At 33.3% G+C, this 19,573-nt stretch overlaps 1 protein-coding gene across 2 annotated transcripts in view; it reads right to left on the bottom strand.

Annotated features, from left to right (window-relative positions):
• Window positions 1–2,312: 2,312 nt before the first annotated feature.
• LOC139503449 (serine/threonine-protein phosphatase 6 regulatory ankyrin repeat subunit B-like) overlaps window positions 2,313–19,573 on the bottom strand; it is a 42,300-nt gene continuing 25,039 nt past the window's right edge. Inside the window, exons 4-5 of one of the 2 annotated variants that reach the window (XM_071293226.1) lie at window positions 12,460–12,637; window positions 2,313–6,367 (exon numbers count right to left, since the gene is read on the bottom strand). In XM_071293226.1, the coding sequence (XP_071149327.1) occupies window positions 2,868–6,367; window positions 12,460–12,637 (3,678 nt within the window). In that variant the 3' untranslated portion in view covers window positions 2,313–2,867. The remainder of the gene's footprint in view (window positions 6,368–12,459; window positions 12,638–19,573) is intronic. The other variant, XM_071293227.1, reaches the window with a different exon arrangement.

Consider the following 19,573-nt stretch of genomic DNA (forward strand, 5'->3'; position numbering starts at 1 on the left):
TAGTATGCTGGTATATAGATTTATGAATAAAAGTGCTCACATGGTCAGTTTTGGTCAACACGGTCAAATAATTTTGTTGCACAAGTCAGCAAGAGGTATCAAAACTACTGAAATTTTGTTACGTATCAATATTTTGAATAAAAGGAGGACATATGTTGGCACCCTAAATTTATGCAAACAAAAAATTGTTGTTATTGTATAGCAATATTGTTGTCCATTGTAATATACAATGTACATTGAATCCTGACATAACAAATATGGCTGATTTACTATGCTGGTATATAGATTTACAAATTAAAGTGCACACATGGTCAGTTTTAGTTGATGCAGTCAAATAATTTTGTTGTACAAGTCAATAAGAGGTATCAAAACTACTGAAATTTTGTTACGTATCAAAATTTTGAATAAAAGGAGGACATGCTGGCACCCTAAATTTATGCGAACAAAAATTTGAAAAAATATGGCTGATTTACTATGCGGGTATATAGATTTATAAAAAAAAGTGCACACATGGTCAGTTTTGGTCAACACGGTCAAATAATTTTGTTGCACAAATCCTGACATAACAAATATGGCTGATTTACTATGCTGGTATATAGATTTACAAATTAAAGTGCACACATGGTCAGTTTTAGTTGATGCAGTCAAATAATTTTGTTGTACAAGTCAATATGAGGTATCAAAACTACTGAAATTTTGTTACGTATCAAAATTTTGAATAAAAGGAGGACATGCTGGCACCCTAAATTTATGCGAACAAAAATTTGAAAAAATATGGCTGATTTACTATGCGGGTATATAGATTTATAAAAAATGTGCACACATGGTCAGTTTTGGTCAACACGGTCAAATAATTTTGTTGCACAAGTCAGCAAGAGGTATCAAAACTACTGAAATTTTGTTACGTATCAATATTTTGAATAAAAGGAGGACATATGCTGGCACCCTAAATTTATGCAAACAAAAAATTGTTGTTATTGTATAGCAATATTGCTGTCCATTGTAATATACATTGAATCCTGACATAACAAATATGGCTGATTTACTATGCTGGAATATAGATTTACAAATTAAAGTGCACATATGGTCACTTTTAGTTGATGCAGTCAAATAATTTTGTTGTACAAGTCAGTATGAGGTATCAAAACTACTGAAATTTTGTTACGTATCAAAATTTTGAATAAAAGGAGGACATGGTGGTACCCTAAATTTATGCGAACAAAAATTTGAAAAAATATGGCTGATTTACTATGCAGGTATATAGATTTATAAATAAAAGTGAACACATGTTCAGTTTTGGTCAACGCGGTCAAATAATTTTGTTGTACAAGTCAGCATGAGGTATCAAAACTTAACTAAATTTTTTTATGTATCAATATTTTGAATAAAAGGAGGACATGCTGGCACCCTAAATTTATGCGAACAAAAATTTGTAGTGTTAAAATGAGTCTTTCCTCTAAAATACATCCTTTCATAGATAAACATATAAATAAAGTGCAAATATGGTTGAATTTGATAGGTATTGGAATATATATTCAGTGCCCGTTATCATTGTAACCAAGATCGTTTTTTAATTTATAGATTGGCAGATCACAGATAAATTTGTGTTTCAAGCAACGTTTTATGCGAACTTTATTTTCAAATATTTGTATTAAATCCTGTTTATATAACGGAAGTATTAGTTTTACTTTATTTTCGATGTTTATACTACGAAACAAAGATATTAAAAAATATTTTTTTTAAACCGATGTAGAGCGGTCCTGGTTACAAGTTAACTTAGTGCTGAGCAGACCAGTCAAAAGTTAACTTGGAAACAGGTCTGGTTTCGATCGGATTTGTCAAAGCAAAAGTTAACTTTGTGGCAGGACTGGTCTCGAAGTTAACTTATGTTAACTTTATGGCAGGACTGGTTTCGAAGTTAACTTATGTTAACTTTACGGCAGGACTGGTTCGAAGTTAACTTTTTGGCAGACATAAAAACAGTCCTAGGACCAAGTCCGCTTTTCAAGTTAACTAGATTTTGGTCCTAGGACTGGTCAGAGCAGTCCTAAATTTGGTCACAGGTTAACTTTGACCAGTCCAAATGACTGGTTATCAAGTTAACTTGCCGTACAGGTTAGGACTGCTCCCATCTGTAGCCATATGATTTTCCTTTCTGGCTGGTTTGTCAAACAGACTTAAATTTGAAAGTATGCATAACCTGAAGGTAATTCTTACTTGATTAATTGAAAACTCATTTTAAGACAAACAGACAATAGACCCAAAGTGATGACAGATCTCACATGGCCTTTCATAACTCCTGAGATACAATATTTTTTTTTTTTAACAAGATAAGAAATTGTTGCAAAACAAATAAACATTCTGTGTCACTGTCACATCTTGCCTGGATAGATAACTGTATATCAATGTTATTAGTTCTTAAATAAGTTCTGTAGTAAATACCACATATGTTGCAACAAGACAGTACCCCAACAAAACCAAACAAGAAATATAGGGGTTTGTAACGTTGACAAAAATATATTACGAAATACATATATGAAGGAGAACTTGAATCAACAAAGCAAACAACTAAAAATGTATAACAACATCAGTAAAATATGTAACCTTTAATATTATCAAATAAGACTGATCTGATTCACCAAGTAAAGAAATGTGACTTTAGAAAACATTAAAGTAATACAAAAACCAAAAAGTAATGATAGAATTACAATGTTAACTAAGTAACATGAAGCTAAGAAATGGAGAGAATGTAATGGAATGAATTGCTCCAGTAGATAAAAAAACAATTAAAACAATCAACAAGACGTTTTCTCATCTGCTGCATGATAGTTACATGTCATAAAAAACCACTGACTAAAGAACAAGAGTTAAGATGAAAGTTTCTCTTCTTTCTTTGTGTGATTTGTTAACATCATTACTATAGATGTATGTCCATTATCTGTTGCAATGGTTAACGGAGATGCCCCATCTAGTCTGTATATCTTTGTATCTGCTCCTTTATCTAACAATAAACGTACAATATCTTCATGTCCTACTTCACATGCATAAAATAATGGAGTTGTTCCATCTTCTTTTGTCATGTTGATGTTAACATGGTATTTGAGAAGACAATGGACTACATCTGTCCTACCCATAAAACAGGCTATATGTAATGGAGAAGAACTAACTACTACATCAAACCCATAATCTACTGTCTTATCACTGATGTAATCTCTAACATTTGATGAAGCCGTTTTTAAGAGAAAGTCAAACCATTCCTGTCTTTCTTCATCTAGTGTTAATCTGGGATGGTTACTATACGTATCTGCTATAGACTGTTTACTATGCATACAGATATTACAGTCAGCATTGTTCTCTAACAGTAACCGTGTTATATCTATGTATCCGTTCAGTGCACTGAAATATAAAGCATTACCTCCATCATCTGTCTGGGCATTGATGTCTGGTTTATGTTTCAGTAATAGCTGTACTATACTGATGTGATTTCTACTACATGCATATATCAGTGGTGTAAAGCCAAAATCATTGCTACATAGATCAACATTAGGATTCCTCTCTAACAGTAACTTTACTATATCAGTATGTCCATTATAACTTGCCCAGTACAGAGGACTACAGCCATCCTTGTCACATAGATTAACATTAGGATTCTTCTCTAACAGTAACTTTACTATCTCAGTATGTCCTTCCTGACTTGCCATGTACAGAGGACTCCAGCCATCCTTGTCACATAGATTAACATTAGGATTCCTCTCTAACAGTAACTTTACTATATCAGTATATCCTTCCTGACTTGCCCAGTATAGAGGACTACAGCCATTATTGTCACATAGATCAACATTAGGATTCCTCTCTAACAGTAACTTTACTATATCAGTTTGTCCATAAGAACTTGTATATAACAGAGGACTATAGCTATCCTTGTCACATAGATTAACATTAGGATTCCTCTCTAACAGTAACTTTACTATATCAGTATATCCTTTATAACTTGCCCAGTACAGAGGACTACAGCCATTATTGTCACATAGATCAACATTAGGATTCCTCTCTAACAGTAACTTTACTATCTCAGTATATCCTTTATAACTTGCCCAGTACAGAGGACTATTGCCATTATTGTCACATAGATTAACATTAGGATTCCTCTCTAACAGTAACTTTACTATATCAGAATGTCCCTGCTGACTTGCCATGTACAGAGGACTACAGCCATCCTTGTCACATAGATCAACATTAGGATTCCTCTCTAACAGTAACTTTACTATATCAGTATATCCTTCCTGACTTGCCCAGTATAGAGGACTACAGCCATTATTGTCACATAGATCAACATTAGGATTCCTCTCTAACAGTAACTTTACTATATCAGTTTGTCCATAAGAACTTGTATATAACAGAGGACTATAGCTATCCTTGTCACATAGATTAACATTAGGATTCCTCTCTAACAGTAACTTTACTATATCAGTATATCCTTTATAACTTGCCCAGTACAGAGGACTACAGCCATTATTGTCACATAGATCAACATTAGGATTCCTCTCTAACAGTAACTTTACTATCTCAGTATATCCTTTATAACTTGCCCAGTACAGAGGACTATTGCCATTATTGTCACATAGATTAACATTAGGATTCCTCTCTAACAGTAACTTTACTATATCAGAATGTCCCTGCTGACTTGCCATGTACAGAGGACTACAGCCATCCTTGTCACATAGATCAACATTAGGATTCCTCTCTAACAGTAACTTTACTATATCAGTATGTCCTTTATTACTTGCCAATAACAAAGGACTTCTGCCATCCTTGTTACATAGATCAACATTAGGATTCCTCTCTAACAGTAACTTTACTACATCAGTATGTCCTTCCTGACTTGCCCAGAACAGAGGACTACAGCCATCATTGTTACATAGATCAACATTAGGATTCCTCTCTAACAGTAACTTTACTATATCAGAATGTCCTTCCATACTTGCCATGATTAGTCCAGTAACCTCATCATCTCTACACTGATCCACATCCACATCATTATGTAACATCCACTGTACCATATCAGTATAACCATCATAACAGTTCCATACCAGTGGAGTAGTACCTGATGCACAGCTTTCCTTTGGTTCCACTGTATCCTTGGTATTGGCTAATGTTACTTGTTGTGGTTTGTCTAGTTGTAGTAGGTACTGTAATAACTTTTGTCTGAATGATGATACTTCCATATTAATGTTACTGAATACAACTGACACCTTTCCTGTTGACCAGTCCTTTATAAACCTTTGTAAATATGATTCTAAATAATCATCTGGTATTTCTATAATGAAGTCTATGTTACTATTCTTGTCATCTGATGATTTCTGACAAGTAAAACGTGCATGTACTAAATCACTATCACCATGGTCTATTAAACATTCTATCATTTTCTGACCAAAGTAATGAGCAAGGAAGTCAAAAAGTTTATCATGTACAGTTCTATAAATACCATTCTGTTTATAGATAAATGTACCATCTAGAGTATCAATAGCCTCTTTAAGTTTTGCTTTCGATGTACTTCTATTCAATTTACAAGCATCACATGTGTCTTCTATAATATTTTGTTGTTCATTTGTAACTTTACCTTGGAACCATTTCTCACTTAGCTGATTATTAAAGAGAACACTTAAAGCAAGACTACATATTTTATAGTTCCCTTCATCACCATGCTCGCTTAACCTGTCTAGCTCACGTTTATAGACATCAAAAGGATTTTTGAAATACTCTTTGACATCTACATCTTCTTTTTCGTGATATAAGGAACATAACAGTGGGAAAAAATCACATTTAAAAGATAAATCATCAATATCTGTCATACTTGTACTAATATAGGTTTTTGCTATATTTGTTTTCTCTACAGATGTAAGACATAACTTAGCTGATATTAAGTTACATTCACATGATTTAAAAGGTGATAATGTCTTAAACTTATTATCTTTATAAACTTGTAATCTACAAGATACAATAATCTTACAACATTTGTCTGCAATAATTGTGTTAATCACAGGTAACAGTTGTTTCCAGTTATCAATCTGTTGTTGGTTGGCAGTAAAATTTCCACAAATATCATCTACAATGAAGACGGTCTGTTTATCAGGCTGATAATAATCTCTAATGTCTGTTGGTAAGTACACTGGTATTATGTTGTATCCTTCCTTCTTTAAAAGAAGTGCTGTGTGTCTTGCAATAAATGATTTTCCAACTCCTGATGGGGCGGTTAATGTCAAACAACTGTTGTCCTGTAACTGTTCCATGACATAATCACTGGCTCTTGTAGACACGAACATGTTATCTTTCTTTTCCCAGTCTTCTATTTGTTTTTTTATCAGCTCTGAAAAATATATTAAGTGTAGCTAATTAGAAATAAAATAAATGGGGAATGTGTCAATGGGACACAGATGATGCCCCCGCTTGCATATCATATAAAGTTATAAAGGGACATAACTGAAGAACAGTAAAAGTGATGCTACCCAAATTTGTTATTGATCTGAGTTTTGTAGTAATATGTTTAACCCCGCCGCATTTTTGTGCCTGTCCCAAGTCAGGAGCCTCTGGCCTTTGTTAGTCTTGTATTATTTTAATTTTAGTTTCTTGTGTACCATTTGGAAATTAGTATGGCGGTCATTATCACTGGACTAGTATATATTTGTTTGGGGGCCAGCTGGGGGACGCCTCCGGGTGCGGGAGTTTCTCGCTGCATTGAAGACCTGTTGGTGACCCTCTGCTGTTGTTTTTTATTTGGTCGGGTTGTTGTCTCTTTGACACATTCCCCATTTCCATTCTCAATTTTATTGTGTATAAGTTTCGTAACATTTTGTTGAGGCAAACTAAGTTAGAGAACTGAAACGAAAAATTCAGCAATTTTTCCTTTTGTAAGTGACATAACTCTAGAACAGTAAAAGTTACACCACCAAAAACCGAACTTGATCTGTATTTTGTGGTAATAAGCATTGTGTATAAGTTTCATAACATTTGGTTGAGGCAAACTTAAGTTAGAGAGCGGAAACTAAATCGGCACAACTCTAGACGGTTTAAGTGACACCACCAAAATTCAAACTTGATCTGTATTTTGTAGTAATAAGCATTGTGTATAAATTTCATAACATTTGGTTGAGACAAACTAAAGTTAGTTAACGGAAACGACATTGTGAAGGGCACAACTCTAGAACGGTTACAGTGACGCCTCCAAAATTCAAACTTGATCTGTGTTTTGAGGTAATAATCATTGTGTAAAAGTTTTATAACATTTGGTAACATTTGGCAAACCAGAATTATAGAACGAAAACCAACTTTGGGACGAATGGACGTACGGACGGTACTACATACGTACGTTCTGACAAGGGTATAACTTAATGCCCCCTCCGCTATGGCGGGGCATTAAAAACTTACTATTCATATGAATTAATTATAATCATTTAAAACAGATATAAAATGGTAAAATAAGTCTATGGTGTAAGTTGTTTCACATTTTGTTTTCATACCTTACTATACAATTTGCTATACAATATCTGTTGTACTCATTGTTGATGGCTGGATGCTGACCAGTGGTTGCATACCTGCTTGTCCTTTTGTCAATATTTGTCTCATTGGCCATCATATCACATCTACTTGTCTTGATACAATCGAAATTGAAAATAACCCCTAAAAAATATACTTATTAGTAAGACACTAACCAAGGATCAGTACTATAACCAGATGCTCTGCAGGGCGCAGCTTTATACGACCGCAGAGGTTGAACCCTGAACTGTTTGGGCAAGTATGGACACAACATTCAAGCTGGATTCAGCTCTAAATTGGGATTGTGATTAAATAGTTGACACAGCATAGGTTTCTGACACAGAATGAATGTGGTCTAATGAACTTAAAATTTTTGTTTTGCCTTTGAGCAATTCACTATGCTGTTGAATTAATCCTCTCAAAAAAATGTTTGAAGAAATTTTCTTTTTATTTATGAAATCTGAAATGAGAAAAAATTACCCCCCCCCCCCCCCCCACCCCCCAATTTTTTCCCTTATTCCAAAACTTATCTCAATTCAAATTTCTAATGGAGTTTGCAACAATAACTACTCATTTAAATACATCATAAAATATTAAAATGTAAAAAAAAGTGCTTGTTATCACTGAATGGTAAAGATTGTTTTAATTTATCAGTTGGTAGTAAAAGTGAATATACATTGTATATTGTATAAAACAATGATTTAAGTTGATTCAACTGCTACATTGTATTCTGGACAAAGAAAGATAACTCCAATTGAAATTTTCTTGCTTTTGCACAATATTGTGCAAGTAGATATCTCTTGCTATTGCGCAATACTGTGCAATTGAAAATACTTTCTATTGCACAATACTGTGCAATTGAAGATTTCTTGCTATTGTGCAATACTGTGCAATGGAAAATTTCTTGCTATTGCATAATACTGTGCAATTGAAGATTTCTTGCTATTGCTGAATAATGTGCAATTGAAAATTTCTTGCTATTGCACAATACTTATAATATAATAATTTTGGATCCTGACTTGGACCAACTTGAAAACTGGGCCCATAATCAAAAATCTAAGTACATGTTTAGATTCAGCATATCAAAGAAGCCCAAGAATTTAATTTTTGTTAAAATCAATCTTAGTTTAATTTTGGACCCTTTGGACTTTAATGTAGACCAATTTGAAAACGGGACCAAAAATTAAGAATCTACAAACACAGTTAGATTTGGCATATCAAAGAACCCAAATTATTCAATTTTTAATGAAATCAAACAAAGTTTAATTTTGGACCCCAACTTGGACCAACTTGAAAACTGGGCCAATAATCAAAAATCTAAGTACATTTTTAGAATCAGCATATCAAAGAACCACAAGGATTCAATTTTTGTTAATTTCAAACTATGTTTAATTTTGGACCCTTTGGACCTTAATGTAGACCAATTTGAAAACGGGACCAAAAATTACGAATCTACATACACAGTTAGATTCGGCATATCAAAAAACCCAAATTATTCAATTTGTGATGAAATCAAATAAAGTTTAATTTTGGACCCCGATTTGGACAAACTTGAAAACTGGGCCAATAATCAAAAATTTAAGTACATTTTTAGATTCAGCATATCAAAGAACCCCAAGAATTCAATTTTTGTTAAAATCAAACTTAGTTTAATTTTGGACCCTTTGGACTTTAATGTAGACCAATTTGAAAAAGGGACCAAAATTAAGATCGACATACACAGTTGATTTTGCATATCAAAGAACCCCAATTATTCAATTTTTGATGAAATCAAACAAAGTTTAATTTTGGACCCTTTGGGCCCCTTATCCCTAAACTGTTGGGACCAAAACTCCCAAAATCAATCCCAACCTTCCTTTTATGGTCATAAACCTTGTGTTTAAATGTGGTTGATTTATATTTACTTATACTAAAGTTAATGTGCGAAAACTAAGAATAATGCTTATTTGGGCCCTTTTTTGGCCCCTTATTCCTAAACTGTTCGAACCAAAACTCCCAAAATCAATCCCAACCTTCCTTTTGTGGTCATAAACCTTGTGTCAAAATTTCATAGATTTCTATTTACTTAAACTAAAATTATAGTGTGAAAACCAAGAAACTGCTTATTTGGGCCCTTTTTGGCCCCTAATTCCTAAAATGTTGGGACAAAAACTCCAAAAACCAATCCCAACCTTCCTTTTGTGGTTATAAACCTTGTGTTAAAATTTCATAGATTTCTACTCACTTTAACTTAAGTTAGAGTGCGAAAACTAAAAGTATTCGGACGACGATGCCAACATGATACCAATATACGACCAAAAAATTTTCAATTTTTGCGGTCGTATAAAAATATCACAATTTGTAAAATAAATCATTAAAATACATGATTTTGGGTTCCTCTGAACATGCTTACGTATTTGATCTTCAGATGAATGGTCATGTCATTCATCATGGTGTATGGACTCATTGGTGAACCCTTATACTAAATATGAAACGCCAAATAAAAAAATATCCCCAAAAATCAACTAATTTGTCCATCAGGTTAAAGGTCAAGGTCACATAAAGATCAAACACAACAGCGTCATATAATGATAGTTATACACCTTCATACAAAGTTTAAAAAAAGTTTTGGCTAGGACAAAGCTGTGTTATTGGCCTACTTGTTCAATATGCACAATTCATTTCAGGAAGGCGATAATGGTAAGATTTTTACTCAATTCCTCTGCCCATATGGCAAACTTGCATAAATATGTATGATGGCTTGTTTCAAAGCTGAGACATTTGCACATGTGTGGTGAAATGTTCGGGGTCCAAAGTGATATTTATTTTTCAGTAATTGAGCATACCCTAAAAAGTCCCTTGTGATGTAGCTTCTGTTGGTAATAAATCCTTGTTTATTACACAATAACAATGAATAAGTTATTTTAAAATTTAGTACTTTGCATACATTTAATAACTCCATAGGTTTTACAAATTTATTGAATGATGCTCTGCTCTTTGAATAAGCACAAACATTACAAATGGTTAAGCTCAGTCACTTGTTAAAAATTGAAGCATATCCAATATTTCAGCAAATACTTTTTTATTTACTTACTATACATATTTGAGTACATCAATTTGAGGTGAATAAATGATAATGACCCTACTGAGATCTGACTATGCACACAATTTTACATGTGTATGCCAAGGTTACATGTCCCTTATAGGTTAGCCTAGGTTCTGTTAAGAAGAAAAAAAAACAAGAAAAAAAATCTGGCCAAAATATGAAAACAAGACATGCAAGAGTTTAAAGGGTGCCTGCTAAACTGTCTTAACTGATCATAATTGAAATTCTGCTGAAAGTCTAAAATAAAGATTTTCCTACAAGTATCACATTAACATGACATTATCAAGAATGTATGTAAATGAGGTCAAGTTCAGATGAATCCTATCAGACAGACATCTTTAAATGATTCCATACACACATTTGTTGATCTATTGCTTATTACAACTGAGACACAAACCTAACCATGAAAACTTAACATTGACACATGAAACTTGAAAATGAGGTTAAGGTGAGATAAATCCTGTCTCATGGACATGTATACCAAATAGAGTGATATTATTACTCTTAATAATAGAAACAAGAGTGCACACACTGAATTGTCTTGCCTATTTTACTTATCATTGAACTCATGTTGAAAGTCTGTAATATGAAGGGTTTACTACTGGTATCCCATCATCTTACCATTAACAATGTACTATGAAAATGAGGTAACGGTCATATGACCCATGCCAGACAGACATGCATACCTTACAATCATTATATACACTAAATATGGTGGTCCCATTGCTAAAAGTACCAGAGAAACAGATCAAACCACTCAATTTTAACATTGACTAATGAACCATGAAAATGAGGTCAAGGTCATATGAACTCTAGCTGCCAGACAGACATGTACACCTTACAATAATTCTAGACACCAAAATCAGTTGACCTTTTGCTTTTAGTAATTTATAAATTGACATAATTACGAAAACTTATCATTGACCAAAGAACCATGAAAATGAGATCAGGTCATATGAACCATACCAGACAGATATGTACACCTCAAGATTGTTCCATTCACTAAATATAACTGACCTATCGCTTATAATATCTGAGAAATAAACCAAACCACACAAACTTAAAATTGTCTAATGAACCATGAAAATGAGGTTAAGGTTAGATGGAACCTGTCATACAGACATGTATACAACTGACAGTCATTCCATACATCAAATATAGTGGTCGTATTGATTATATATAGTACCTGGAAAACAAATCAAACCACAAAAAACTAAACATTACCCAATGAATCATGAAAGCAATCATTCCATAAACCAAAAATTTTTGACCTATCGCTTTTATTATCTGAGATATGGACTTTACCATGTATTTTTAACCTTGATACCTTGTGTGCGGATACCTTATGTTACAAAGATTTTGTCTGTCATATGTACATTGTCCTTGACCTTGATCCATAGAATAAGATCGAGGTCAGGGGAACCCTACCTGACGGACATGTATACGTTGCAAGAACCAATATACCAAATATAGTTATCCTGATACTCATAATAAGTGAGTATTTCACTTAAAAAGAAAACTGTAATTCTTTTTCTCAAGCAGTCACGCAACCATGAAAATGAGGTATGAAGCATCCAGGTCTTCTTCCTTCTGAAATATAAAGCTTTAAACAAATAGTTTATGCCGTAGATCCAACAGGTTTTTCATACCCAAGTCTCTCATACTGCGACTTTCTTCACAGGCGATACATTTCTGTAGGGAATGTTGATATTTGTTTCGATCAATATACGTGACGTATAGGATTAAAATATTGAAAAATATATGAGAAAATGAAGAATTGGTAAATATTTACCCTGTCAATTGATAGTCTATTTTTATCTGTATCAATAAGTATAATGTACCTTTGATGTGCCATGGTATTGGGTCTTTCAAAATTTCCATTGCTAGTTTCAGTTCTTTCAACTCTTCCAGTGAATGTTTGATTTCCAACATAATTTCCTGATTAGACTGGTCCAAGATTTTCACCTTTAACCCTTGACACTCTTGATACATTGTTTGACCTCCCAATCGACCTACAGCCTAGAAATGAATAGTTCAATTTTTGATATTTTTTTCATTCTTCAAAACATCATTCATTATCATGTATGTCTATAGATACAATAATCATTTTTAATTCATTTAAACGAGCCTTGCTTGTAAATCAAGATTGCTAGGCAATGCTGTAACCATGAGGATTAAATTGTGTGTACAGTATACAGTTGTACCACAGGATCATCAATTACATTATAAAGTGTATTTTGGGCTGCTCTTCAATTGGGTTATTGTGGTAAATAAGTAAAAAAATAATTGGGGAATGTGTCTATGGGACACAGATGATGCCCCCGCTTGCATATACTGTTAAAAAGGGACACAACTCAAAAACTGTAAAAGTGGGCTACCAAAATTTGTACTTGATCTGATTTTTGTGGTAATAAGCATTGTGTATACGTTTCATAACATTTGGTTGAGTCAAATTGTTTAACATTTCACAGCGGTATAACATGTTACTTTAATTATTCTTCCCTTAGTTTATTTATTTAGTATTTACATTGTATCATAGATCATATTTATTTGTTCAGTGTATGTTCACTGGTGTTAATATGTATTTTGATTGAGTTAAGCCATTTCAATTGATATTTTATAGTGTGTCTTTCTATGTTGTGATTTTGCACTATTATTTCAGATAAGGCTGAAGGTTTGGTACCATTAAAACTTTAAACCCGCTGCAACTGTTTGCACCTGTCCTAAGTCAGGAATCTGATGTTCAGTAGTTGTTGTTTGTTGATGTGGTTCATAAGTGTTTCTCATTTCTCGTTTTTTTATATAGATTAGACCCCTGATTTATCCGTTTGAATGGTTTTACACTAGTAATTTGGGGGGCCCTTATAGCTTGCTTTTCGGTGTGAGCCAAGGCTCCATGTTGAAGACTGTACTTTGACCTATATTGGTTTACTTTTATAAATTTTGACTTGGATGGAGAGTTGTCTCATTGGCACTCATACCACATCTTCTTATATCTAATTTGAGAACGGAAATTTGTAAAGTGGCATAACTCGAACGGTAAAGGGGATGCCACCCAAATTCAAACTTGATCTGTGTTTTGGGGTAATAACCCTTGTGTATAAGTTTCAAAACTTTTGGTTAAGGCAAACTAAAGTTAAAAACAGTAACCAAAAATTCAGCAATTTTTCCTTTTGTAAAGGGCCATAACTCTAGAACGGTGAAAGTGATGTCACCAAAATTCAAACTTGATATGTGTTTTGGCGTAATAAGTATTGTCTACAAGTTTCATAACATTTGGTTGAGCAAACTAAAGTTAGAGAACAGAATTGAAAAATTCAGCAATTTTTCCCTTTGTAAAGGGGCATAACACTAAAACTGTAAAAGTGACGCCACTAAAATTCAAACGTGATCTTTTTTTTTGTGGTAATAATAATAAATACAATATTTATAGAGCGCATTATATAATAACAAAAATTACTCTAAGCGCTTCACATTTAAAAATATATAAATACAAAAATACATAAATCATAGATTACAAAGCACTATCTTAAAAGAATCAAACAAGCATATAAAAATTTATAAGATACTTAAAAAAAAGAAAAAACAGAAATAAAAGAAATGAAAAATGCATGTACCCTAAAATATACAAAACTGTCTAAAACTAATGCAGTCAATTAAAAGTATATAAAATCTACAAGAAATCCTTAAAAGCAGTCCGAAATAAATGAGTCTTGAGTTGCTTTTTAAAACCATCTAAAGAATTTACACTCCCTAAAGACAATAGCAAATTGTTCCAGAGTGTAGGTGCAGCCTTGTCAAAACGCCTCTCACCGTAACTTTTTGTTCGAACGTCATTTGGAGGATGTAGAAGCATACTATTTTCCGACCTGAGGGATCTACTTGGTTTGTATGGAGAAATTAAATTTTGAAGGTAACTAGGAAACTTGCCATGCTGTGCTTTATAAACATATAATGAGCATTGTGTATCAGTTTCATAACATTTGGTTGAGCAAACTAAAGTTAGAGAACAGAAATGAAAATTCAGCAATTTTTCCCTTTGTAAAGGGGCATAACACTAAAACTGTAAAAGTGACGCCACTAAAATTCAAACGTGATCTTTTTTTTTGTGGTAATGAGCATTGTGTATAAGCTTCATAACATTTGGTTGAGCAAACTAAAGTTAGAAAACAGAAATGAAAAATTCAGCAATTTTTTCATTTGAAAAGGGGCATAACTCTAGAACGGTAAAAGTGACGCCACCAAAATTCAAACTTGATCTATGTTTTGTAGTAATAGGCATTGTGTGCAAGTTTCAAAACATTTGGTTGAGGCAAATTAAAGTTACAGAACCGAAACCAAGTTCGGGATACACGGACGTGCAGACGGACAAGGGTAAAACTAAATGCCCCCTCTGCTACAGCGGGGGCATCAAAATGCCAATAATGGATCTCCAATTTTATCAGAAAATCTAACATTATATAGACCTTAACTTGCTAATAATTTTTGCTTTGTCAGTTTTGTATCAACTACCATGACGCCTTTTTTTTTTAGATATAAACCAGATGCTCTGCAGGGCTCAGCTTTATACGACCGCAGAGGTTGAACCCTGAATGGTTGGGGCAAGTATGGACACAACATTCAAGCTGGATTCAGCTCTAAATTTGGATTGTGATTATAATAGTTGACACAGCATAGGTTTCTGACACAGAATGAATGTGGTCTAATGAGACTTAAAATATTTTGTTTGCCTTTGAGCAATTCACTATGCTGTTGAATATTAATCCTCTCAAAAAAATGTTTGAAGAAATTTTCTTTTTATTTATGAAATCTGAAATGAGAAAAATTTACACCCCCTCCCCCCGATTTTTTTTTCACATCCCCCTTTCCCTTTTTCCAAAACTGATCTCAATTCAAATTTCTAATGGAGTTTGCAACAATAACTACTCATTTAAATACATCATTAAATATCAAAATGTAAAAAAAGTGCTTGTTATCAATGAATGGTAATGATTGTTTTAATTTATCAGAAAATAGTAAAAGTAAATATACATTGTATATTGTATAAAACAATGATTTAAGTTGATTCAACTACTATTCTGGACAAAGAAAGATAACTCCAATTGAAAAATTTCTTGCTATTGCACAATATTATGCAATTATATATTTCTTGTTATTGTGCAATACTGTGCAATTGAAAATATTTGCTATTGCACAATACTGTGCAATTGAAGATTTTTTGCTATTGCGCAATACTGTGCAATTGAAAATTTCTTGCTATTGCACAATACTGTGCAATTGAAGATTTCTTGCTATTGCTGAATACTGTGCAATTGAAAATTTCTTGCTATTGCACAATACTTAATATAATAATTTTGGATCCTGATTTGAACCAACTTGAAAACTGGGCCCATAATCAAAAATCTAAGTACATGTTTGGATTCAGCATATCAAAAAAGCCCAAGAATTCAATTTTTGTTAAAATCAAACTTAGTTTAATTTTGGACCCTTTGGACTTTAATGTAGACCAATTTGAAAACAGGACCAAAAAATAAGAATCTACATACACAGTTAGATTTGGCATATCAAAGAACCCCAATTATTCAATTTTTGATGAAATCAAACAAAGTTTAATTTTGGACCCCGATTTAGACCAACTTGAAAACTGGGCCAATAATCAAAAATCTAAGTACATTTTTAGATTCAGCATATCAAAGAACCCCAAGGATTCAATTTTTGTTAAAATCAAACTAAGTTTAATTTTGGACCCTTTGGACCTTAATGTAGACCAATTTGAAAACAGGACCAAAAATTAAGAATCTACATACACAGTTAGATTCGGCATATCAAAGAACCCCAATCATTCAATTTTTAATGAAATCAAACAAAGTTCAATTTGGACCCTTTGGGCCCTTATTCCTGAACTGTTGGGACCAAAACTCCCAAAATCAAACCAAACCTTCCTTTTATGGTCATAAACCTTGTGTTTAAATTTCATAGATTTCTATTTACTTATACTAAAGTTATGGTGCGAAAACCAAGAATAATGCTTATTTTGGGCCCCTTTTTGGCCCCTAATTCCTAAACTGTTGGGACCTTATCTCCCAAAATCAATCCCAACCTTCCTTTTGTGGTCATAAACCTTGTGTTAAAATTTCATAGATTTCTATATACTTATACTAAAGTTATAGTGCGAAAACCAAGAAAATGCTTATTTGGGCCCTTTTTGTCCCCTAATACCTAAAATGTTGGGACCAAAACTCCCAAAATCAATCACAACCTTTCTTTAGTGGTCATAAACCTTGTGTTAAAATTTCATTGATTTCTATTCACTTTTAAGTTAGAGTGCGAAAACTAAAAAGTATTCGGACGACGACGACGATGTAGACGACGATGCCAACGTGATAGCAATATACGACGAAAAATTAAAATTTTTGCGGTCATTTTAAAATACAATCAAAGAGCATGATTCCTCTGAGGGATACGATTGTTATTGTTTTCATTGATATTAGTATTATTCTCCACATTTAACTGCACCTGTATTCTCTATTTGATTAGATTTTCAACTTTAGAAAATAGCCAATCTCTGATACAAGTGTATGAACAATGTAATTATTGTGTTTTATTTTTGTACTATCAATTCTAAGTTTACTATCCACAGGGGTCACTGATATATTATATAGAGAGAAGGTATCTCACTTCGTACCTTATCATCTATTTTCCTACGTGAATTCTAGGAGGAATCCCAATTCTAATTCATTAAATATTTAATTTCCTTTAGCTCAGTGGGCATGACTCCTTTCCGTACACATTCCTCTGTTTAAATTGCCATCGCTTTTAATGATAATTCAACATCAATTGACAGAACAGATCAATTTTACTTGTCGTGTCGTCGTATTTTGATTCTTAATTGACCGAAGTATTGTATGGGCGACAACTCTAAATCTGGTTCCCTGCATTAAATGTCCGAATGTTAATGAACAACACGATAAGGTACGAGAGTTACCCATAACAGTATAAAGTATAAATCATTTTAAATAAACTCATGTTGTTCACAATCTATCAATGACCAAGTTCATTATTGATCTACTCAAAATGTTAACAAAACAGGAATAATTAATAGCAAATAAACACATATGAAAGTTATTTAAATAATTACAACATGCTAAAGAAATTTTAATTTAAATGTGGCACATGATTTAAAATCATGCAACAACAATAACCCTAAATAACAGATAGACACAGAAAGGATCTCTCGAGTTTCCAAATTAATCAATGGAGTTGGGAAACCAGATCAACCATTTAGTCTGATACCTCTACAGGTCAAAAAAACTATACGCATGCGCAAAATTACCTAAACAAATCGTTTGAATTATGATTTCATCTAGGTTAATTGTAGCAAGGACGTATATTAAATGTTAGTTAAACGTCCTAGATGGTTCTCCATTTTTTTATGGGTGTTCAATATCAAAGTTTCATTTTTATAACGGTAACTATGGTAACATATAAGTAAAACTCCACTTCAGTACTTATCTAACAGAAATAGTTTTATCAGAACAACTCTGATAATGATGAACTCGCATTTTAACATAACTGCGGAATTCCCTCTTTGACGTGTTTCTAAATATATGAAACCCTAAATATAAATACTGCTTAATTCTGATTTTCCGTATTAAAAAATAAACGCATACAAAAAAAGGATATAACAAAACATGAAGATTATGAGATGAAAATTATAGGAAAGTTGTTTAAATACAATCTGTTTGTTTGTTTTTACCTTTTATAACAAGACAATCTTAAGAATCTAAGTTGTTCCTTAATATAATGCACAAAACGGTTGATGTGAGGGCCTTGGAAGACCTTGGAAAGGAGTCAATGGTAGAAGTCTTCAGGTTGCTTGACAGCAATCGTATCCCAATAACTGCATTTCACGATCTTTAACTTGCTCTCTATCATGTCTATATAGCAACATCATCCAGGTTTATTAATATATTAAATCCCCAGATCATGCAGATACAATTTAGACGCATGACACCCTAAGAAACATTCAGGTACAGTTTGGTAGCAATTCAACTAGTTTCAGAGCAGATGATTTTTAAACATGAACAGTGAGATTACCCATAGTCCTTTAGATCCTGAAAAGGTCAATTGGAATGCTGCATAGTGCAAAGGGGAATGGTGTAGTGTCTGATGTGGAATGGTGCAATGAGGAATGGTGTATGGTGCAATTTGAATGGCGCAAAGTGCAAAGGGGAATGATGTAGTGTCTGATGTGGAATGGTTTATGGTGCAATGTGGAATGGTGTATGGTGCAATTGGAATGGTGCATAGTGCAATGTGCAATGTGGAATGGTGTAGTGTTTGATGTGGAATGCAGAATGGCGTATGGTACAATGTGGAACAGTGTAGTGTTTGAAGTGGAATGCAGAATGGTGTATGGTACAAAGTGGAATGGTGTAGTGTTTGATGTGGAATGCAGAATGGTGTATGGTACAATGTGGAATGGTGTAGTGTTTGATGTGGAATGCAGTATGATGTATGGTGCAATGTGGAATGGTGTAGTGTTTGTTGTGGAATGCAGAATGGTGTATGGTGCAATGTGGAATGGTGTAGTGTTTGATGTGGAATGCAAAATGGTGTATGGTGCAATGTGGAATGGTGTAGTGTTTGATGTGGAATACAGAATGGTGTATGGTACAATGTGGAATGGTGAAGTGTTTGATGTGGAATGCAGAATGGTGTATGGTGCAATGTGGAATGCAGTATGATGTATGGTGCAATGTGGAATGGTGTAGTGTTTGTTGTGGAATGCAGAATGGTGTATGGTGCAATGTGGAATGGTGTAGTGTTTGATGTGGAATGCAAAATGGTGTATGGTGCAATGTGGAATGGTGAAGTGTTTGATGTGGAATGCAGAATGGTGTATGGTACGATGTGGAATGGTGTAGTGTTTGATGTGGAATACAGAATGGTGTA

This window comes from Mytilus edulis, chromosome 14 (genome assembly GCF_963676685.1).
Source record: "Mytilus edulis chromosome 14, xbMytEdul2.2, whole genome shotgun sequence".
In the NCBI taxonomy this organism is placed as follows: domain Eukaryota; kingdom Metazoa; phylum Mollusca; class Bivalvia; order Mytilida; family Mytilidae; genus Mytilus; species Mytilus edulis.